We start from the raw sequence: 23,553 nt of genomic DNA, 5'->3' as shown, positions 1-23,553 counted from the left end.
AAAAGAGTTTATTTTATCACGTACATTAATACACTGTCACTTTGAACAGCTACAGGGCATGTGTCAGTTTGTGTTATATTAGACCTGTTGTGTGTTTTGAAACATCGCTAGATAAAAGACAAATATTTAAACTATTGGACAACAAATAAGTGCACCTACATGGATGCACTGTGATAATTCTGAGGAATCTATAATGCATTATGTTACTTTTATGTGGGTATTTTAAGTATGTCACTGGATTAATGTATTCAATTTTTAGAATGCATAAAGTAAGAGCTGAAAGAGCTTTGTATTTTTCAGTTCTGTATCTTTAAATTAGAGTTTTGTGTATTTTACTTAAGTGTATGATTTTATTATAATTTACTGTAAAAAATATGTACTTAAATATAAGTAACATCTCTTCACTCAAGTAAATATAATTGAAACTTTTTCTTCCAGAATAAATATTAGAAATATATGTGAGTGCAGTAGAAGGGCATATTAAATGACATAAGATATTACTAGGATAATATTTTTAAACATGAATTCTCATGTTGTAGATGTCACTATTGTATTTATACTTCTGTCAACAATCATTCTATTGTTTAGAATAAGGATCCCACATTAGAACTAACATACTTCATTCTAGTATGGTTCAGCATAGTTTTAACAAAAGCAGTGGCTACATTTTTAAAACAACAAATGAACGGATTTGTTAGGACAAAGAAAGCTGTGAGATTTGAACTTTGTATTGTTTAAAAGTAAGCAATATTATGTCTACAGTTATTTAAAAGAAGCTTGTCTTGTCATGAAAATACTGATGTTTTGGATTTACAAATGTTCATGATGACATTTATCTGAAAATTCCTAGACATTATGTATCAGTGCTTCATAATGGCCAGTTGCAGTGGTCACGCGGTCTGAGGCATGGACCTCGTGCGCCTGGCCGCTGGGACCGTGTGTTCGAGTCCCACTCAAGGCATGGATGTTTGTCCACGTATTTCTGTGTTTATACAGGTAGAGGCTTTGCGATGGGCTGATCACTCTTCCAAGGAATCCTACCAATGTCAAAATAGATCAAATGAATAAATAAAAACCTCGACACCTGCGGGTAAAAGAGGATAAAGATTAAGTAAGCTTCATAATGAAATTTATGATATTGGTTAAAAATTATTAATGCAAAAGTGTTATCCTCATGTATTACAAAATTTAATTAATTTATGAATAGATTGTTAACACAACTGTCCAAAGCCTGTGACTTCTGTAAGAATGTCAGCCATATTTTTAGTTACTGTTAAATCTGAAGTGCTTTCTGCTTCTGTTTAGCCACCACATGCAGGTATGGTAGAATTAATGTGGGAGTTCATTAGATATTCCACGTTTTTATTGTGAGTGTGGCTTACTCCATGACCATTGTTCTGAATTTATGTGTGCAGTATGCAGCAGTTCTAAATTATGCTGAAAATGCATATGCACCTTTGAGTACAGGAGGACAATTTAAGTCACAACTTAGCATTGTGGAAAACAAATAAGTTTTAAAGGGTTCTGATGATGGTACATTATAATTAATATTACTGCATTTTTGGACTTTATTCATTTTCTGGTATTCTGAAAAGAACTGAGTTTTGGAAAATGTCCTCATGTGAAAAGCTGGGGAGTATGTACTCATTGGACTAATGAGTGAGGTTAATGTTTTCTAACAGGGTTAGGAAAGTAGGTATTACCCACCTTTTCACCTGAGAATGGTTTCAGGTCAAATTTCTGAAACTTTATGTTCTTTTGAGAATACCAGGTGATGGGCAAAGTTTAGAAATCCAATAATATTAAAGTGGGAAACATATAAGCAATGTCTATGCCTGCCTTGAATTTTATTATTCTCAAAGTGGTCAGACATAAGAATATTAATTTATTTTTGACTTGGGGAAAATATTTTTTGTACAAATTTAGTGGGAATGGTTGTGATCTGATTAGTATATATATTTGATCCATTTGCTAAACTGTCAGTATGCCTGATGAATATCTCATGTTGCTTAGCCAGGGATAGACTAATTAAATATTGTGGAATAAAATAGAATACTGTATATGTGTATCTTTATGATAATTTACTGTAGCTCTACTCAGAATTAATTGTGACCACTGTTCCATTAATTATCAGATTTTAAAGATATTAAGTGAATTGAATGATTTTTGGATTGCTAAGAATTAATAGAATTTAATCTGGAGTGCATGTGCACGTGTGTGTGTGTATGTACACACGTGTGCTTATTTAAAAAATGAAATATGTGTATTTATTTATCAGAGCAGGGGTCTGAAGAAACAAGAACAAAAACAGAATTCCATATATAGCACTCATTTGTCTTTATTTAGTGGATCTAGAAAAGGTAACAGATGTATCTCTATGTCTCTAAAATATTTTTTGGGAAGTTTAACTGCCAAAAAAGATTCTATCTAAAGTTATAAGTGAATTAGTAAGTTGAAAATTGTAGCTTCAGCTTCCTGATTGCACATATTAATTATCAGTTGGATGGAAGTAATGCAGTGAGTGTCATTTTGATACAAAGGATCGTATATCTGGTTCCTTGTCATTCCTTCTTAAGTTAAACGTTGTAACTAGCATGAATGTTGGTCTTGTGGGTTGTTACACTATGTGGATTTGTGGGGAGATACCAACATTTCAGAGGAACATAGTACCTCCATCATCAGGGTTAAGTGTGTTCTTCTGAAATGCCTCGAAACAAGTCAACATAATTTCAGAATCCAAAAGACCAACATCAAAATTTTCATCTCTGTGAGGATTTCGGGTTTTATGCATCAGTAATCAGAAAACAATTTTGTTAAAACTTTTTTTCCACAAATCGTCTCAATAACCTTGTCTTTGTACATCAGGAGTTTATTTTGTATGTTTATTTCCTCCATTATATTTTACATTTTTACTGACACAAAGTCTGGCTACACAAAAGTAGGGAAAGATTATTCATGTGCTAAAAAAATTGTGTAGGAAATTGTTTTCAAGGTCTTCTTTATTAATTAAAAAAATATTTAATATTTTCATCAGATGATATTTCAATTTTACATGTGGGAGCCTAAAACTAACATCAAGAGGATAAGATGCAGACTGTTTGTTCTGGACGATTCTCTAATAAAACTGTAATTTGTCCAAAAATTAAGGTACTTGTTTGTTTAACTTTGAAAATGATCTGTGAACACAAAGAAATAATAACTGTCCATTTGGGTCATTCTATTCTACAATCTCATATTTATAGCACACTGAACATTACAAAATTAACCTTTATGTGGTGCAGTTGTAATTGAATATACCACCTACTCTGATATTCAGTAACTCTGTATTTTGCTCACAGAGTTTGTATTTATGGGTTTCGTATTGCTCTCAGAATAAACGGTGATTATTTTCACAAAAAGCATTGACCATTTGATGTTTTTAATAAAGAATTGGCTTGTTTCCTTTGCAGTATGAACTGAATTTTTAAATATTATTTAAAAGAGCTTTGACTTAAAGGGGATTAACATAGTAGAGGCTAAAATGCTCTAAAATTGAAGCACATAAACAGAAAAAGGTTCATCATGAGGATATGAGTACATTAAACTCAGGATTTTCATGCTGTCATGCAGTTAAGAACATTTTATCTTTGTACTATTCTTCAAAGCAGACAAAAAGAAAGTGTAAAAGTACATAAAAATATAATTTTGTCCATTGGTTTGTATAGGTGTAAAATGTTGATTTATTCTGAGAGAACAAAGATTAGAGGTATTTGAAAACTAAAGTGCTGAGGTGATGGAGGAAAAAACATACAAAATTTTGATTTGGAAACCTTATGAGAAGGTACTACTTTAGAGACCAAAATATAACCATAAACTTGAAATGTAAAATAACATGCCTCAAAGCTGTAAGTTTCTTAGACTCCATAAGGATACTGCTGAGTTGCCAAAAATGTCTAATCCTTAGAAAATTTAGAACCAGGAAGATGATTGGTTTGGCCATTGTACACTAATATATCATTTGTGATATTAGATTGGATGTGTTTTAAGATATTTTAAGTCAAATATTAATGGATTTATTCCTGATAGGTATGGTCTTAAACCTCAATCATATTGCTTATGTTTGTGTATTTATGCTGCAGATCAAGATGTTAGACTGCAGATCATATATAGTTTCCCATCATATAGCGTAAAAACATCTACATATATTAAATAAGAATACCCAGCATATGGTCCAGTTCATTTTTCATATGTTCATACTTTCGAAATATACGTTGTAACTTTGACCCAGATCACTGTAGAATTTTTTGAGTGCTGAGTCTGTTTTTCTCAATTTTGTTGTTTTGAAATATGGGACCACCAAGTTTGTACAGGAGAAATAATTGTGCACTTTCAGATACCTAGATAATTCATCTCGTAAACTTTTTTATTTAAACATCAATAGGCCAGTTTCATGTTGTTATGAAATTAAAATAAATGTTTTTGATATTATGCTTCTTAATTTTGAGGTTAGTGTCTGACGACTCACTCTCCAGAACAAATATAATCTCATTTAAAAACTTTTACACTTACCGTGTTAACTTCTAGTGAAAGACTTTTCAATGCCAGACTATTATTGATCAATTGCTGTATTGTATGATTGCACATACTTCTGGAGTGCCTGTTTTTATAGGGTGAAAACTGTATTTCTCAATTTGGTTAGTGAAATGATTAAACTGTGCCTATAATTTATGTTATGCAAAACAAATATGCAATCGGGCCTTATTATATGTATAGATTGTATGTTTTTGTAACTTTTCCAGAAGTAAGTCTTCATGTTGTAAATGATATCTTAAATTATCAGTGCCATGCAGAGCAATATTTGTATAATGTATGAATACAGTGAACTGTATTGATGGGAAAGATGAGTTGTGTGTAAAGAAACTAGAATTTCTAATGGTGTGTCTTTGAACAAAAGTGGAATTACAGTAGTTTCCTTGTATTTGATGTGAATGTTTTGGCATAGGAAGTGATTCTTATTATTTCTAGGTCTTTTGGTTGTTTACGAGGGAGATGATTTTGGATATAGCCTTTAAAAGCATTGACACTGCATTGGTTGCTGGCTTTCGTAGTCAGTCATTCCTTTGATAGTAAGATTTCACGCAACTTTAAGACATGAAGTGTAATTACCTACGTTACTGGAGACACTAAAAATGTTTTACTTGGCTCGGATACATTCCCCAGACCTTCTGAATGAAGTTTTGTTTGTACCTTTTACTTGTTCTCTGTGTATATGAGATAACATTTAAATGAATTGTTTCTTTGATTTCTTCTGGGGTAGATTGTTTCACTACATTTTAGTTTTCATGTAGGGCCATGTTTTCAGTAATTTTGTGGTTCTCACAATCTCTTTAGATACTGATGTTCTCTTCTGTAGGGTGCTAACATGGCTTATGAATTGAATGTTTAAGCCAAATTCCCTTATCATCCAATTTTACTTGTGTTAACCTATAAATGACACCATTTCAATCTTGCATTTGGGGCTGTGGTACCAAGTATTTTATTAGGGTATTTAAATTTGAGTGCAGACTTTTCAAAGAATACTTGTATTAGAGAAAGAAAAAGGATAAATTAGTAAATAAACAGAATTTTAATTCACAAGTCTGGACCATTGTGATTTCAGCATTTCATAAATGCAACTTTCTTAAAAATTAGGAAATTTTGCACTGTTGCTTGAAAAATAATTAATCTTTTTTAAAGTTTATACTTACATTTTTGCCACAAGTTTTGTTCTCCTGAAAGGAAGTCCATATTTATTTTTTGTTATAGGTCTGACTTCATGTGATATTTCAGAAAAGTTTTCATTTATACACATACCCAATGTGCACTTTTGGCACTTGACATTAACTTTACTCTCAATTCAATTCTAAAGGATTTTTGATGACGGTAGTTTACATTTAAAATTATTCTTTGTCAGGACTTTTTCCATCGTCTGTTCTTTAAAATCACTATGTTTCGGAGGCTCGTTCTGTGATTTTAAAGAACAGACGATGGAAAAAGTCCTGACAAAGAATAATTTTAAATGTTTACGCTCAATCCTGTGTGCCGAGGACACAGGGCAGCATAACCAATTTGAAGGGACAGTCAGTTCTTATTATTGCCCATAGTCAGTCTACTCACTCAGGAGGAAACATTTGCTGATTTTTGGGGTGTTTTTGACAATTGTGGTTCTGTTCTTGCATATGTTGGCATGCCCCTTATTAAACATAGGTGAAACTCTTTATGGGAGGTCTTCTTACCAAAGGAGGAGAAAAGAATGTAGTTGTTGAGAATTGTTAAGTCCGATAGATAGAAAAATAGTTTTTTGTGAATATTTGCCATTCCGTCTTCTTTGTCGACATAGTCCATGTGTCTTGTAATCTTCTTCTGTAGCTGGCTTCTGAGAATTTCCATTTTTGTCACTGAAGGTTTCTTATACTGGTTGATTGTGCATATTAATCAACATGTGCACGTCCGCTTTGTTCTTCCAGATCAATTCTGTGAGATCACCCATAGTCCTCACTGGAATGTCACCTTGTTCTAGCCTTTCTTGCTTCCTAAATCTTGTGGCATACCCTTTCTGTTTGGTTTGACAGTCCTACAGCAGTTTATTTACTCGGTAATCAAGTTATCGAACGAGCCAGAGAAAGAGAAGTAATTATGGCCTTGTTCCTCCACAGTTCTCCTGAAATCCATCACTTCAGCATGGGTAACAGTGGAAAGGCCAGGCACAGCTGGCCATGTGTCAAGTCATTGTTTCCTTAATGGAAACAATCAGTTGCGTATGTTAAGTAGTTTCTTCAAGGTTACAGGCTGCATAAAAGATTTAGCTTCAGTTTCAGCAAATTTACATACGTAACTGCAAGTACAAAACAGAACCGGTACCATGGTGCTTTATCTTTTAATTATTTTTTGATTTGGAAATTATGACAAGTACTAGTGGAATGGGCTGTTGAAATCCAACAGCGAATGATTTCTTTCATATCTACAGCCCTTGCTGCCTTTCATCTTTTTCTTAATAACTTTATCTCCTCCCCTCATTTTTCCTCACATCTCTTTTCGATCCCTTTTGTATTTCTATCTCATTGGCCCTTCTCACTCTTTCTTGTGACTGAAAATCAACCTTTAGTTCACACATCACATCAAGTTTGGATTTCTTAAAATTATTATTTAAAATTTTTTGTCACCCCTATTGGAAATTCTTTTAAAAGCAACAGTTGTAAAATGGAGTGTTATACAATCTGACTTAATTGCTGAGAATTCGAGGGCAAACAAGCCTAAAATTGGTTTACACCTGTTTGAAGTACTTTTGAAAGATGTCTAATGGTAGCAGCACGTAAAGTAGAATATTTTGCCATCTAGCGTCATTACTGAGAACTTTTAGACCTCTGTGAATGCAACCAAACGAACGTCAAACGGGGTCTTATGTAATTCATGTAAGCAGTTGTACTTTAATATATGTACATTTCTCAGCTACTGTATTTTGCAGTGTTCCAAGACAAGTGATTTTTTAATATCAGCATCATTAGTAAAATTAATTCTCTTACATCATTTAATTTTTAATTTCAGTTGATGAAATTTCTTGTTGTGCACTGTTTGGCACTGTTCTTCAAATTGTACTTAGTTGTGTGTTGCAGACGCTTCGGATATTTTGCAATGTGAAAATCGTGTATTATTGAAGACTTGATCTCGAGCATACATATATGAAAGCTTGATCGGTTAAGTAATGTTTTTTGTACAATATTTTTTTACATTGTATTTTTAATTTGTCATCAAAGCCATTTATTGCAGCGTCTTTTATATTATCATTTGTCATTTGTAAATATAGCACAATACATTTGTATGTGACAAATTTGTTTTAATTGACCTAGTTCCATCAAATTCCTTACTGGAGAGTATATTTTTTATTTAATTAGTCTTTTCACTCCCTGCATTTTTACAGAACCAAAAGATTCATTACCATGTTTACAAGTTGCTATCCCGAGGTAGATGAATCCAATCTGTACCCCCAAATCCAGTTTCCTCTAAGATCCATTTTAAGTCTCTTGTGGTATTGTTGACCAACTTTGTGTTATGTAAGATTTGAGGTTATCACAGCGGTGAGTATGAAATTTTATAATTGTTTATATTTGTAAAGATAATTTAGATTCAACACTAGGAACGAAGATAATCATAGGATCGTTATACGTTTTTGTACGTTTGTGAAATAATATAAGTATTTGAGATCTAATGAATAAGTCTGAAGATGGCTATCTTATTGGTTTTAGTTAATGTTAGTGGAATGCAAGGTGCTACAACCCAGACAGCCGGCTTCATAATCACCACTGTGAGAACTTCAAACCCTACTTAATGAGTAAGTCTGATGTTGAAGAAATACACTTGTATGCTTATGTGGATGATACTAGTGGTTATGTTTGTGTAGTACATGCGTGCGCGCGTGTAATCATACTTCTTTATTTATGGTAGGAGCATTCACAATTCAGAAATTGCGAAGAACACGTGGAAACTCGTGTATTCAAGTCTGGATTACACCATTCCATTTTAGACATGTATGGAGAAGAAATGTAAGATTTTATAGGATGTGTAGTAAGAAGTGATGGCATAAATACCCAAAAGCTGTGTAATATTTGTGCTGCTTATTAGGTTTTTAACACTGTGCATAGAAACATAACCTCAGAAATTTTATGTTCGCTGTGCCTATTGTATTCAAGTCTGCTGTATTCATGATCCACCTGCCAGAACCATACAAGGGTATGCAGGTAATTCCATTGTATCCGTTCTAGGTTTATTTCTTAAAGCTCTCCTTATTGTACCACACGTGAACTGAAATGAATGTACTATTGCGTTAGATTTTTGTCAGATTTATAATGTATATTGCAACACAACTGCAATCTTCCACCTCTATAACAGTGTTATCACTTTATGTATATTAAGGACTGCAAATACGTCAATTGTGGCAGAGTGAAAAATTGAGATCTTGTCTGGAAAATTTAACTAAATACCTTCTACAATATTGGTTTTGCTCCATAATTAATGTATAGGTAGCCCTCGATTTGCGCCGGTTTTGAAACCAGAAAGTCAAAAAGTGAAAAAATATATATTTTACTATTATTTATAACTTTTACAATGTTTCTCGCACTGCTTCTTATACTAAATCGTAATTCTTACATCGCTGATTTTGAACAAAAATTATAAATACAGTCATCTCTGCAATTACGTATGTTTCGTTAACGCGAATTTGCTCCAATGAGATCGATGAATCGGTAAAAGCTGTTTGTGAAATGCAAACTTTTGCATATGCGAGTTTGCTCTTGTGTTACAGCAAAGAGGAGCGTTATGGCATCCATGAGGCCTTATCGTGAAATTTTGAAAGAAAGAAAGGAAGAAAGAAGAAATCACGACAGTATACACTACATGCCTTCTTTAAAAAACATGACGATCCTCAACCAGGGACTTCATCAGAGAACTAACGCCGCTTCATCACGCCATCGCCGATTGTAAGTGTATAAAATATATTTTTTAAATTCCCTTTATTTTATTTACGTTATTTCAGAGCTTTAAATGTAAATCCATTATATTAATCGTCAATGTTTGGGTGCTGGGAACGCATGTCATTGACTTCCCATTGATTTACATTATAAAAGTTTCAATTTACGCCGATTCAGTTTACGCCAGTTCGTCCAGTGACAAATCCCCGGCGTAAATCGAGGGCTACCAGGTTTCAGGTCCGTTCGTAAAGCGTTGCCATGGCAATTATGTGGAATCTTGGTTGTGCCTGCATTGACAGTGTTTTTATTAGAGATTCACCGAAATAAACTGGGCTCTGAAATGCTCCATATTAACCCATAGTAAAATGTGTCGACAGAATTCGATATATGTTATTGTTTTTATCAGACCCCGTAGTTTGACGCTGATATTTTTGGGCGGACGGACGACGGACATGAAAGTAATTCGTCGGTACTTGTAAAAGCAATTAAAATGTAAAGGTACGTTAAGAATCATACACAAATAACATGGCCAATATGGTGCATATTTATGGTATAGTCGGCCTGTCATTACTGTGGGCCGCTCTGGATACGAATCTCTGTCAAGGGCGACAGAAAATAATCATGAGAGCGAAAATGTAATTCTGGAACCGAAAAAGTTAGCTCGTATTCAGTTGGAAACATAATAGCTGTAGCTGTTTATCCATGCAACTGAATTTATTGTAAAGACGTTTGCTAGTGTTATACAGTTTTGACTTTAAGTCATTGTTAATTTTTTTTAAAAAATATTTTTAATACTGCAGCAATAATATTTTTGCCCAGTTTTTATGGTATGAACTACGTAAAAAATGAATCTTTACACAATAAAATGATTTTAATTCATAGGCCTGCATCTATAATACTTTATTTATTACAATTTTTCTCAATTATTTACATTTACGCGTAGACAATTTATATCACTTTTTCTCAGTCACATTTACATTTGCATTTCTCGCATTGACGAACTGCCAGATCGTGTGACGGACCCTTAAGAAGGTTGCGAGGTTCACGTGTGGGGCACGGGTTGCCGACCACTGGATACTACAGTAAAATTAATACATTTAATAAAATACAATTAAGGATTTGATTTCCAGCCATACACTATGAACTAATAATAGTTTCTCTTGGTTCTTCTAAGTACACAATTAGCAGCGTAACAAATCATGAAAGAGTAGTGCGTTTATAGATCCATGAGTGTCTGTTATTCTTTTCGTTGAGAAAGGAGTTGAGTCGATTTGTTTTCGAATTTTTCCCGTTCTCATTGTGACTTTCGCTTTCGTCACTATCAGAATCTTGAAATTCGCTTGAACGGTTACCGCCATCAAACGGGATCGAGTATGGTTTGCAGTCAGATAGACGACTGCGTACGCAGAAACTATAACGAACACTGAAACTACGGCCGAAAGAACATTTTCCTTTGAAGTGCACCAACCAGGAACCAACACGGCGGCACTCATGATACTCGGTGCAACTCGACCTTGATGGAAAACGGCCAGATCGCAAGCATCGATACACTGGTGTATATGGTTTCCTTGAAGATGGCAGGACAGAAGAGGTTGGTAATTCTGTTGCTGAAGTAACTGGAAACACTGGAAGTAATGTTTGACTGCTTTGAGCATTCGTCTCGCTGGCCACGACACCCGTAACAGAAGCGTCATTAGTTGTTTCAACTATTTGCGTTGAGATTTGACTGAAGTCTCTCGCGGGATGCGATCCTGATGATGGTGTGTTAGTTGCGAGTTCTGTTTCTTCATTGGTGGTAGAATCCTGTTGCGTCAATTCCAGTCCATTGGGCGTATCAGTAGTTGCGTCTTGACTTGACTCTCTTGAGATATTCAGCCCTGTTGGTGGTGTGTTAGTTGCGAGTTCTATTTCTTCATTGATGGTAGAATCCTGTTGCGTCAATTCCAGTCCATTGGGCGTATCAGTAGTTGCGTCTTGACTTGACTCTCTTGTGATATTCAGCCCTGTTGCTGGTGTGTTAGTTGCGAGTTCTGTTTCTTCATTGGTGGTAGAATCCTGTTGCGTCAATTCCAGTCCATTGGGCGTATCAGTAGTTGCGTCTTGACTTGACTCTCTTGTGATATTCAGCCCTGTTGCTGGTGTGTTAGTTGCGAGTTCTATTTCTTCATTGATGGCAGAATCCTGTTGCGTCAATTCCAGTCCATTGGGCGTATCAGTAGTTGCGTCTTGACTTGACTCTCTTGAGATATTCAGCCCTGTTGCTGGTGTGTTAGTTGCGAGTTCTATTTCTTCATTGATGGTAGAATCCTCTTGCGTCAATTCCAGTCCATTGGGCGTATCAGTAGTTGCGTCTTGACTTGACTCTCTTGAGATATTCAGCCCTGTTGCTGGTGTGTTAGTTGCGAGTTCTGTTTCTTCATTGATGGTAGAATCCTGTTGCGTCAATTCCAGTCCATTGGGCGTATCAGTAGTTGCGTCTTGACTTGACTCTCTTGAGATATTCAGCCCTGTTGCTGGTGTGTTAGTTGCTAGTTCTGTTTCTTCATTGATGGTAGAATCCTGTTGCGTCAATTCCAGTCCATTGGGCGTATCAATAGTTGCGTCTTGACTTGACTCTCTTGAGATATTCAGCCCTGTTGCTGGTGTGTTAGTTGCGAGTTCTATTTCTTCATTGATGGTAGAATCCTGTTGCGTCAATTCCAGTCCATTGGGCGTATCAGTAGTTGCGTCTTGACTTGACTCTCTTGAGATATTCAGCCCTGTTGCTGGTGTGTTAGTTGCTAGTTCTGTTTCTTCATTGGTGGTAGAATCCTGTTGCGTCAATTCCAGTCCATTGGGCGTATCAGTAGTTGCGTCTTGACTTGACTCTCTTGAGATATTCAGCCCTGTTGCTGGTGTGTTAGTTGCTAGTTCTGTTTCTTCATTGATGGTAGAATCCTCTTGCGTCAATTCCAGTCCATTGGGCGTATCAGTAGTTGCGTCTTGACTTGACTCTCTTGAGATATTCAGCCCTGTTGCTGGTGTGTTAGTTGCGAGTTCTATTTCTTCATTGATGGTAGAATCCTCTTGCGTCAATTCCAGTCCATTGGGCGTATCAGTAGTTGCGTCTTGACTTGACTCTCTTGAGATATTCAGCCCTGTTGCTGGTGTGTTAGTTGCGAGTTCTGTTTCTTCATTGATGGTAGAATCCTGTTGCGTCAATTCCAGTCCATTGGGCGTATCAGTAGTTGCGTCTTGACTTGACTCTCTTGAGATATTCAGCCCTGTTGCTGGTGTGTTAGTTGCGAGTTCTATTTCTTCATTGATGGTAGAATCCTCTTGCGTCAATTCCAGTCCATTGGGCGTATCAGTAGTTGCGTCTTGACTTGACTCTCTTGAGATATTCAGCCCTGTTGGTGGTGTGTTAGTTGCGAGTTCTGTTTCTTCATTGATGGTAGAATCCTGTTGCGTCAATTCCAGTCCATTGGGCGTATCAATAGTTGCGTCTTGACTTGACTCTCTTGAGATATTCAGCCCTGTTGCTGGTGTGTTAGTTGCGAGTTCTATTTCTTCATTGATGGTAGAATCCTCTTGCGTCAATTCCAGTCCATTGGGCGTATCAGTAGTTGCGTCTTGACTTGACTCTCTTGTGATATTCAGCCCTGTTGCTGGTGTGTTAGTTGCGAGTTCTGTTTCTTCATTGGTGGTAGAATCCTCTTGCGTCAATTCCAGTCCATTGGGCGTATCAGTAGTTGCGTCTTGACTTGACTCTCTTGAGATATTCAGCCCTGTTGCTGGTGTGTTAGTTGCTAGTTCTGTTTCTTCATTGGTGGTAGAATCCTGTTGCGTCAATTCCAGTCCATTGGGCGTATCAATAGTTGCGTCTTGACTTGACTCTCTTGAGATATTCAGCCCTGTTGCTGGTGTGTTAGTTGCGAGTTCTATTTCTTCATTGATGGTAGAATCCTGTTGCGTCAATTCCAGTCCATTGGGCGTATCAGTAGTTGCGTCTTGACTTGACTCTCTTGTGATATTCAGCCCTGTTGCTGGTGTGTTAGTTGCGAGTTCTGTTTCTTCATTGGTGGTAGAATCCTGTTGCGTCAATTCCAGTCCATTGGGCGTATCAGTAGTTGCGTCTTGACTTGACTCTCTTGTGATATTCAGCCCTGTTGCTGGTGTGTTAGTTGCGAGTTCTGTTTCTTCATTGGTGGTAGAATCCTGTTGCGTCAATTCCAGTCCATTGGGCGTATCAATAGTTGCGTCTTGACTTGACTCTCTTGAGATATTCAGCCCTGTTGCTGGTGTGTTAGTTGCGAGTTCTGTTTCTTCATTGGTGGTAGAATCCTGTTGCGTCAATTCCAGTCCATTGGGCGTATCAGTAGTTGCGTCTTGACTTGACTCTCTTGTGATATTCAGCCCTGTTGCTGGTGTGTTAGTTGCGAGTTCTGTTTCTTCATTGGTGGTAGAATCCTGTTGCGTCAATTCCAGTCCATTGGGCGTATCAGTAGTTGCGTCTTGACTTGACTCTCTTGTGATATTCAGCCCTGTTGCTGGTGTGTTAGTTGCGAGTTCTGTTTCTTCATTGGTGGTAGAATCCTGTTGCGTCAATTCCAGTCCATTGGGCGTATCAGTAGTTGCGTCTTGACTTGACTCTCTTGAGATATTCAGCCCTGTTGCTGGTGTGTTAGTTGCGAGTTCTGTTTCTTCATTGGTGGTAGAATCCTGTTGCGTCAATTCCAGTCCATTGGGCGTATCAGTAGTTGCGTCTTGACTTGACTCTCTTGTGATATTCAGCCCTGTTGCTGGTGTGTTAGTTGCGAGTTCTGTTTCTTCATTGGTGGTAGAATCCTGTTGCGTCAATTCCAGTCCATTGGGCGTATCAATAGTTGCGTCTTGACTTGACTCTCTTGAGATATTCAGCCCTGTTGCTGGTGTGTTAGTTGCGAGTTCTGTTTCTTCATTGGTGGTAGAATCCTGTTGCGTCAATTCCAGTCCATTGGGCGTATCAATAGTTGCGTCTTGACTTGACTCTCTTGAGATATTCAGCCCTGTTGCTGGTGTGTTAGTTGCGAGTTCTGTTTCTTCATTGGTGGTAGAATCCTGTTGCGTCAATTCCAGTCCATTGGGCGTATCAGTAGTTGCGTCTTGACTTGACTCTCTTGTGATATTCAGCCCTGTTGCTGGTGTGTTAGTTGCGAGTTCTGTTTCTTCATTGATGGCAGAATCCTGTTGCGTCAATTCCAGTTCAGCTTTTTTAATAACTGTTGATGCGCCCTGAGAAAAGGGTTTTGTTGACTCAGAAGGAAATTGCTCCGTGAGAATCGCTGATTCTGTTGATTTTAACAGATCGGAGACATCTTGTTCATCAGTCGTCGGTTTAATTCGTGTTTCTGTAGCTGGAGATGAAAAGGCGACACCTTTATTCTGCACTACTAACAGGGCATCCCAACAGGCTGCAATCATCAACACTGGTAACACGCTCTGGAATTAAAATCAAACCATTCCTTTATTCGTAACATATTGAATTCTTTACGACTGTCAGTTACAAGAAATCTTCAGTTGATTTAATTTTTCAAGCTCTGTGATCTGTATGACTTTATATGTATTTAAATGTGACTGAGTAGAAGTTAAGTGTAAACTTTTTTTGAAGCTGAGAAAAGTCAAGGCAGACATTCATGGTCAGGAGAATTAAATATGATGGTAATGATTATTTGTACATATTAAAGTTACAGGTCTATTTAAACATATTTTTTGTATAATTAAACAGAAGAAGATTGAATTGTGTGAAATAAAAATGCCGGGTAAATCCACATGGAACGCAATGTGTCGTAAGAAATATCATCTGGAATGGACTTCTGTTCACTGGCAACAAAACTCTTAAGGTCCTGCAATTCAGAGTTGCACTTTGCCAGTTTGATTTTATTAAGAAATGTCTCTGTCTTCTGTCCCGTGACTAGATAACAAAAAGCTAATTACGCGAAGCAATAAATGCTCATCTAGTCAACGAACTCCTATCGTCATATGGAAACCTAATTTTTGTTATCGCAACCTGAGCTAGATAAATCCAGTCCTCACATTCTGTGCCATGTCTTTAGAGTTCATAACACTCTCCTATCTATGTTTAGAATTCCCAGTAGGTCTCCTTTCTTCCGATTTTAATTTTGAAAATATTACTTTCTCATAGTTTCTGTGCGTGCTATATGACTCGCCAATTTAATCCATTCGACATTACCCTGCAGGACAATGACACTACCGCCTCATTCAACATCTTTAAAATTCATAGTTCGTTGTTCATGCGACTTTATAAGCTATAAGGTATAATGTGAGCTTTTAACATCGGTGGTCTAGCGGTTAGAACGCTGGCCTTGTAATCCTGGGGGTCTCGGGTTCGATTCCCGGCGGTGCCCGAATTTATAACTTATGTTGGGCAAGGCCGTGGAGAAACCGGGAAAGCCCCCGGAGGAAAACTCCGTGGCATCCCTACAATTACTCCATTCACACACAGAAGAAGGCAATGGCAAACCACTTCTGGATCATCTGCCAAGAACGTATATGAACAGGTCCCATTCCGAGAAAAGAATGGAAGGATCCTGTTCATATGGACCTGTCGGCAGACAGAACACTACAAATATATAAAAAACTCTGAACGTCTGCGCAGTACATAATGTACAGTAAAAATTATGAACTTCCTCTTAATTATTTTTTCCCCAAGTCCCTGATACTTCCTCCGTCTAAGGTTCGAACAAAATACCCAGCACTCCATTCATCCCTTAATGCGATAAATAAAGTTTTGTTCACATACAAAACAACAGGTAAAATTATAGAAACTAAGATGACTGCCTTCTGGGTTGTAGCGCCTTGAAGTCTGGTAGAAGTTTACCAGCGTTTTAGAGGTCCTTACTGACTCCATCATCAGCGTTCTTCGCCCTGATGATATAGTCAGCAAGGACCTCTGAAGGCTCATCGCCCTGATGATGGAGGCAGCAAGGACCTCTGAAACGCTGGATAAACTTCTACCAGACTACACGGCGCTATAACGCAGAAGACAGCCTCTTCAGACTAACAGACACGAGAATCTTCAAATCCTTTTCGGTAAATTATAGCTTTCTGTAAGGTAGTCAATAAAGTGTTCTGGCTCCGGGATGGACGGCTTTCTGTTCCTGGCGCGGACAGTAATTTTCCTCTTTGCCACTGCGACCAAACAGACTCTGGGATCCACCCACTATCGTATCCAATGGATACCGGTATAAAGCGAAAGAAACATCGCTCATGTAAATTTGGTGCAGAGATAAAGAATACGTGAAGTTATCCACGTATCCATACGTGTTCAAATCTTGGTGCGTAATTAAGCACGAGAGCAAGTTTATTTTAATTTCGTGGGACTTAGGCCTGGTAAAGATTAAATAACCACCGCCTGAAAAAAAAGGTCTGTGCGCGTCTAGTAGCAAGCTGGCTCGTAGTTCCGCTCACAACCACTGGAGGTCTCTTCAATTTGCGCTTCGGAACAGCTGAAAGGCGAAGTTGTCTTTCGTGTTTGTACGATCAACTACGCAGTGAAGAAATATGGGGCAGTGGGTGTAAAGCTCCACACGCATTAACCTCGGCACTAAATGAGATCAGAGGTTAGTTTCAGGCTCCGACATACATCAGAACCGGCGTAGACGTTTGGGTAAGAGAAATTACTGCCTTGCAGGAAACAATTTCGTGCGTTCAGCCTACATCTTAGTCACTATATTATTTTCATATAAAGATAAATAGAGTTTCCATTGACAGACATAAATCCTTACCTTACTCATTGTAAGAGACAGGCAGGACATCTTGGCTTCTTTCTTCACAGGTGTGCTTGTAGAAATAGTATGTTTTATCACAGTTCTAATATTTGTCCCATCTGCGAGAATAAATGCACTCTGAGAGACATTTTACCGTGATTTTATATGTACAAAAGTGTAAGCATTTACTTATCTGAAAAGACTCTGATATATGAGGCGTGAATGCTAAGTCACCTCTTTCTATAGGTACTTAAAAGCAGTAACATAAATATGCCACGAGTTTACGAAAACAGGTCTACATAATTTCTAGGAATTCTACTTAATCATTAACAAACACAAAGGTGACACATACGTTTGTACACTAGACCACTCATCTAGATTAAGTTTATTCTTTTGGAGCTTGTCGAAATGGAATATTCCAGGAGTTTCGGTGAAGAAAAGTCAGAACTGTTAGAAACCAAGAGCGTATATTCATGCATCAGTGAATCACCGATTACATTTAACGTGAAATGTTAGTTCAGCTGATTCTAAAAATTCTGCGACTTTTAAAGGTGACAGACTTCTGGTTAATGGTGTTCACAAGAGCCCGATCCTTGAGTAATTTTATTTATTTAACTAACAAATGAGAACTGTTCTATGAAAGCTGAAACATTTGTATATAAATTATTTGTCGCGAACGTTCATTCCCATATGCCCACCGAAATATTTGCATACGTCGAAAAATTTCTTATCGTATATTGTTTGTTACTAATTAAATAAGCTTAAATAATTATTGGGTTTAAAAACTAACTTTTGTGAGGTTAGGTAGCTCAGTCAGTATACTGACTGACTACGCACTGGACGACCGAGGTTCGATCACAGGGCAGATCATTTTTCCTTTAGCCTCTGGGGCCCACCCAACCTCCTGTCCAATGGGTACCGGGGTCCTTTACCCGGGGGTAAATAGCGTATAGCTGGATAGCTTTACTTTTAGTTAACTTTCGTGGGACACATACGAACACATGGTATTTTGATTTGAATGAGCATGCAAATGTATAATTTAAGAATTTGGCTTATGAAATGTGTAAGAAAATTGTCTGAAATCGTGATGGGAATACACAAGTTGAGAATGTGGTATTAAGAGTCGAGGGTGTAGACTGGATTTAATTAGCACATAATAGGGTTTAGTGTGACAGCCACGGTGGTCTAGTGGTCAGAACACTAGCCTTGTAATCCTAGGGTCCCGGGTTCAATTCCCGGTGGTGCTCAGATTTATAACTTGTGTTGGGCAAGGCCGTGGTCTAGGCAACACGGAGTTTTCCTCCGTGGCATCCCAACAATTACTCCATTCACACACAGAAGAAGGCAATGGCAAACCACTTCTGGATCATTTGCCAAGAACGTATATGAACAGGTCCCAGTCCGAGAAAAGGATGGAAGGATCCTGTTCATATGGACCTGTCGTCAGACAGAACACTAAATAAGAAAAAGGTTTTAGTGAAGGGCTGTGATTTACAAGGTAGTGGACTTTTGGTTCCTTATAAAAGACGGAAAATTTATTGACAAGCTGAGTAACTATTAGCTTCTCAAAGTTAAGACAATATGTCACACCAGTCCTTCTTTGACCATTCATGCTACGAACGTGCAACGGATCATGCTTTTAGTTCACAGAAAAAAGATTATAAGAGAAAAGGAACGTAATCTGTAATACCTCTACTTAAATATGATTAGTGAGTTCTTATGCAAATGGGAGATCATAAAACTAGAATTTAGGTACTACTTCCTCATTTTACTTGAAGATAAAATGAAAGTAAGAGATAAGTAGCCTCTTTAAAGTTACTTAAACACAAATTACCGGTATCGTAATAACACACTTGTTCAAGACAAAACTGGGTTCAGAGCGGACACAAACAAGCCCCTCCCTTGTCTCGTAGCTCTCAGTCAGGTTGTATTAAACTGACAAAGTATGGATACTTGTCACAGATCGCGGAATTCTGGGTCAAATTCGGGTTTGTATTCAGTTGCTTGGCATTGTGCTTAATCTTTTAGGGCAGGGGTTCTCACCCTTTTTTGCTGGCTTACCACTACTTCTAATTTAGCACATTAAATGTACCACAAACCAAATGCTTTCAGGGAAAACTTATTTATATTAATATTATCTTTTGATTTGTATTACTTAATTCGCGTATCACTCAACATTGGCTCTTGTGCTACCAGTGGTACGGGTACCATAGGTTGAGAAACGCTGTTTTAGGAGCTTCGAATTTTTAAATGAGATGTTAAACCGAAGCAGCATCAGACCGTTTATGTCGGCATCTTTCAGTTTAATCCCACAATGTCGCTATGCGCCTCTCAGGCTTTGAATTCCTTTGTGAACAAGTTTTGTGGAATTATAGGACTTCACCAGCCATCATGTTACCGTACAAAATGTTTAATAGTTCCATTTATTTCCATTTGTTTATCTTTGGCAACCATTAGCAACTTTTTTCATAGTGCATAAAGCGATTTTCCCACAACTATTTAGTTCCTTGTGAATTACTTAATGCATAAAAGATCATTATGTGGTAAGTTCTAGAAATAAATGTATGATGTCACATCGTTTTGCTTTTAGAACTGTTTATTTAAAAAGTAAAAAAAGGTCTATTGTCACTTTTATTGGTACAGGCCTACGAACTAGCATATATTCCAGGCTTATACAGGCTATACGGTCTATCAAAATAAATATTCATTTTCATTATTTCAGAATAGTTTACTTTAAAAACTCCCTGACGAAGAACGGGCCCCTCAGCCAGTGTTCAGATTCTGTACACTGTTTTTGAATAATTGTGCGACATCAATAATATCATTATTTCTCGCAGTCTACAGGAATTTTCGTATTTTATCAAAATTTTAGAAGTTATTATTAGTCCTCTACATTATACACTAAGTAAACAACGGCATTGTATATTTATTTTTTTAAACTTAGAGCATAAAATTAATGTAAATAAAATGTTTATTATTTGTATGCGTCCTTAAATATTTATAGTTTTTATCTCTCTCAATCTTATACGTTATTTCCATCCCTCCATTATTCATTTTTCTCATCCCTCCTTATTCGCCGGATTTAGCTCCGTGTGACTTCTTCCTCTTCCCAGAGATGAAAATTCAGCTAAAGGGAAGGAGATTTGAGACGATAGAAGAGATTCAGGCAGAATCGCAGATGGTGCTTGACAGGCTGACAAAGAAAGATTTCCAGGGATGCTTCCAGGCTTGGCAGCGGCGCTGGGATCGTTGTGTTCACTCCCAGGGGAACTACTTCGAGGGTGATGGATGAATTTAATACCTGAGATAAGTGTACGGGTTTTTATAGGCGCAGTCTCTAAACTTTCCGATCGCACCTCGTATCTGATCGTTTCTCTCTATCTCTGATCCACTCTGTCGCTTTGACACACTGTGTATATCTGTCTTTCTCACTCATTGACTCTCACGTCTCTAAACTTCCCATTTTCCACCCAACTTCCTTTTTCACTCCGTTTCGATCTACATTTATTTTTTTATCTTACGTACTGGCTAAGAAACTAACCCGGATATTGACAGCCATTTTGTCAATAATTCTTTCGACGTGTTCTAACCTAACAACTTCATGTAGTAAGTGCACTGTCGCTCTCAAGCTTTCTAATGACTCTCTTAAACGCCTGTCACATTAGTTAATATTCATATCCTTCACGTCACGTCCTGTAAAATCTTTATTCATTTCTTCCATGTACTGACGTCACAGCGTCTGCAGCTAGTTTGTTAAATGACCTGCTGTCTTCGAAAATAAATCATGAAAGTGTTTAACTCAATTTTTGTAGTACCAGTCGGCAAGTTATAATTTTTCTTCAGAATATTATTCACTGTGCCCCACACTTTCTCTCAAATTCTTTCTGTTTATTTAAGTTATTCGAAAACTCTGAATGCTTTTCTTGCCATGATTTTTTGTTCAAGATAATATTAGGCCTGTAATTTTTTCTACACTAGAGCAGAGCGCTCCTTTCGGAGCTCCTAGGGGTTTTGTTCAAGTTTTTAAAACGCTTCGGGGGGTTGGGGGGTTGGTAGAGTTTGAAAATCTTGAGCAAGAAACTAAACAAACCCCCCTTCGGGAGGGGGGTTGGTAAAGTTTTTAAAACGCGTTGCGTTTTAAAATCTTGTGTAAGAGACTAAACCAACCCCCCCCCCGAATGGGGGGTTAAAACACTTGACCAACCCCCCTTCGGGGGGGGGGGGGTTGGTTGCGTTTTAAAATCTTGAGTTAGACACTAAACTAACCCCCAAGTCATTTGTTTACTCGGCATTGTTGTGTTGGTACAAGAATGACGAGTAAACAAATATAACGTGACATTGTTCGATGACGTCATTTTTTGACTACAACGACAAATATTTTTTTTTTCTACATTCACAATATTTAACTCTATTTAAATCGTCACCCTTAACCTTATATTCCACTGACGCCATTGTTGCTAATTTCTTCTCACACACACATTCTTCATCAAACCACTGTACAGAGTGTCTACTATAAAAATTTGTGATTCCTCGTTGTCTTCAAGAAATGACGTCATCGACAATGTCAACTTATATTTGTTTATACCACAACAATGCCGAGTAAACGAATAATGCTTCACAACAAAAATTATCAAGCCAGTCGCATGATCTCTGCTCCAGAAGCAGCACATCGCATTATTGAATATTGACTGACAGTTGGCCTAAAACATCAGGAAAGTGAAAGAAGACGTTATCAACTATTTGAAGTATCAACTCTAACAACTCCAACAAGGTAAACTGATACTCATTCGATATATTTAGATCATAAAGTCAGTTTTCATAATACTTCCCCCCCCCCGAAGGGGGGGTTAGTTTAGTGTCTTACTCAAGATTTTAAAACGCAAACAACCCCCCGAAGGGGGGGTTGCTCAAGTGTTTTAACCCCAATTCGGGGGGTAGTTTAGTTTCTTAAACCATTCAGGGGGGTTGTTTGCGTTTTAAAATCTTGAGTAAGACACTAAACTAACCCCCCCTTCGGGGGGGGGGGAAGTATTATGAAAACTGACTTTATGATCTAAATATATCGAATGAGTATCAGTTTACCTTGTTAGAGTTGTTAGAGTTGATACTTCAAATAGTTGATAACGTCTTCTTTCACTTTCCTGATGTTTTAGGCCAACTGTCAGTCAATATTCAAGAATGCGATGTGCTGCTTCTGGAGCAGAGATCATGCGACTGGCTTGATAATTTTTGTTGTGAAGCATTATTTGTTTACTCGGCATTGTTGTGGTATAAACAAATATAAGTTGACATTGTCGATGACGTCATTTCTTGAAGACAACGAGGAATCACAAATTTTTATAGTAAGAAGATGCTGTCACAGATTGAAACAAGTGACGATTCTTTCTGTTGACGCAATATGCCATCTATGAGCACTGTTGTTAACCTGCTTGAAAATGGCGGAAGCACGTTATGTGGAGTAACAAAGCAGGTGCAACGAAACTTCAGGAGAGTGTATGACAGACGAAATGCGCCTTCAAGACGTAACATTTATTAGTGGTATGATCGATTCATCGAAACAGACGCAGAAATGAAGGCGTTTTCAGATGAAGCGACATTTTATACAGCGCTGCAACCTGGCGAAGTTATGCGAGGTGTGATAAGTACTCAACCCAATCAATAAACAATCCTAATTAAAATAGATGAATAAGTAGTTTATTCTAAAAATGGTTGTATTCTGAGTTGCTGATGGAGACCTTTGAAACGTCGGAAAACTTTCACTAGACTACACGGCGCAACAACCCAGAAGGCAACCATCTTGATACTCGCTGCCGAGACAAATTTAATATGATTTTGTACGTCATCAAGTGTCTTGTGTATATTTTATACAGGTGACGTTTAGGGAATTTTCGCTTTTCTCCTCTTCTTATGATTGGTTTTCTCTAATCTACCGCGTGACTGTCACTGACTGACAAATCATTTCTATTGTAGGTGTTGTCTATTTGTCAGAGATCAGCAGTGGGTATCTGACTCACTAATTTGTACTGTTTCATGAAATATGTGTAATAACTAGGTCTTGTTTCATGGTCGCCGTCTCAGACGTCTTTCAACCCATTGAGTAACGAATGTTGGAGGGGCGGTGGGAACTCCATGGTGATAATAATCCTCCGCTAAGGTAAGAACTGCTCTACAGGTCTAACAATTCTCTTGTGACTGAGACTCGTTCTTTTGACCATGAGGTCGATACAGAAATAGGAAGTCTGAGATTAATATCGATATCGCTTTTAGGCGAAACAGCAATTATTGTCTGCTATAGTTGAGATAGGAACAGAAATACCTGGAGA

At 37.5% G+C, this 23,553-nt stretch overlaps 3 protein-coding genes across 11 annotated transcripts in view; 2 read left to right on the top strand and 1 right to left on the bottom strand.

The window, feature by feature from the left end:
- The window catches only part of stan (Protocadherin-like wing polarity protein stan), a 124,744-nt gene extending 115,184 nt beyond the window's left edge, over window positions 1-9,560 (top strand). Inside the window, exons 50-51 of one of the 2 annotated variants that reach the window (XR_015537083.1) lie at window positions 8,262-8,347; window positions 9,317-9,560. The gene's annotated coding sequence lies outside the window, so the exon portion shown is untranslated. The remainder of the gene's footprint in view (window positions 1-8,261; window positions 8,348-9,316) is intronic. The other variant, XR_015537074.1, reaches the window with a different exon arrangement.
- An 804-nt stretch (window positions 9,561-10,364) lies between these two features.
- LOC110829255 (uncharacterized) overlaps window positions 10,365-23,553 on the bottom strand; it is a 44,773-nt gene continuing 31,584 nt past the window's right edge. The window contains exons 2-3 of one of the 3 annotated variants that reach the window (XM_087356128.1): window positions 17,249-17,349; window positions 10,365-14,942 (exon numbers count right to left, since the gene is read on the bottom strand). In XM_087356128.1, coding sequence (XP_087212254.1) covers window positions 10,680-14,942; window positions 17,249-17,278 — 4,293 coding nt within the window. In that variant the 5' untranslated portion in view covers window positions 17,279-17,349 and the 3' untranslated portion in view covers window positions 10,365-10,679. Of the gene's footprint in view, window positions 14,943-17,248; window positions 17,394-23,553 lie in introns of those variants that run through there. The other 2 variants (XM_087356071.1, XM_087356177.1) reach the window with 2 other exon arrangements.
- Ance-3 (angiotensin-converting enzyme Ance-3) overlaps window positions 16,988-23,553 on the top strand; it is a 183,419-nt gene continuing 176,853 nt past the window's right edge. The window contains exons 1-2 of one of the 6 annotated variants that reach the window (XM_087356387.1): window positions 16,995-17,130; window positions 23,309-23,384. Coding sequence is in view for 1 of the 6 variants with exons in the window: in XM_087356304.1 (XP_087212430.1) it covers window positions 17,072-17,083 (12 nt within the window). In the remaining 5 variants the exon portion in view is untranslated. Of the gene's footprint in view, window positions 17,131-20,523; window positions 20,543-22,498; window positions 23,385-23,553 lie in introns of those variants that run through there. The other 5 variants (XM_087356413.1, XM_087356461.1, XM_087356498.1 and 2 more) reach the window with 5 other exon arrangements.

The sequence above is a fragment of the Zootermopsis nevadensis genome, unplaced genomic scaffold (genome assembly GCF_977971745.1).
Source record: "Zootermopsis nevadensis isolate Lab colony 2312 unplaced genomic scaffold, Znev_1.0 Znev_ptg000001l, whole genome shotgun sequence".
Classification (NCBI taxonomy): Eukaryota; Metazoa; Arthropoda; class Insecta; order Blattodea; family Termopsidae; genus Zootermopsis; species Zootermopsis nevadensis.
The sequence above is the reverse complement of the archived record's forward strand: the minus strand, read 5'-3'. Positions and strand labels throughout refer to the sequence as shown.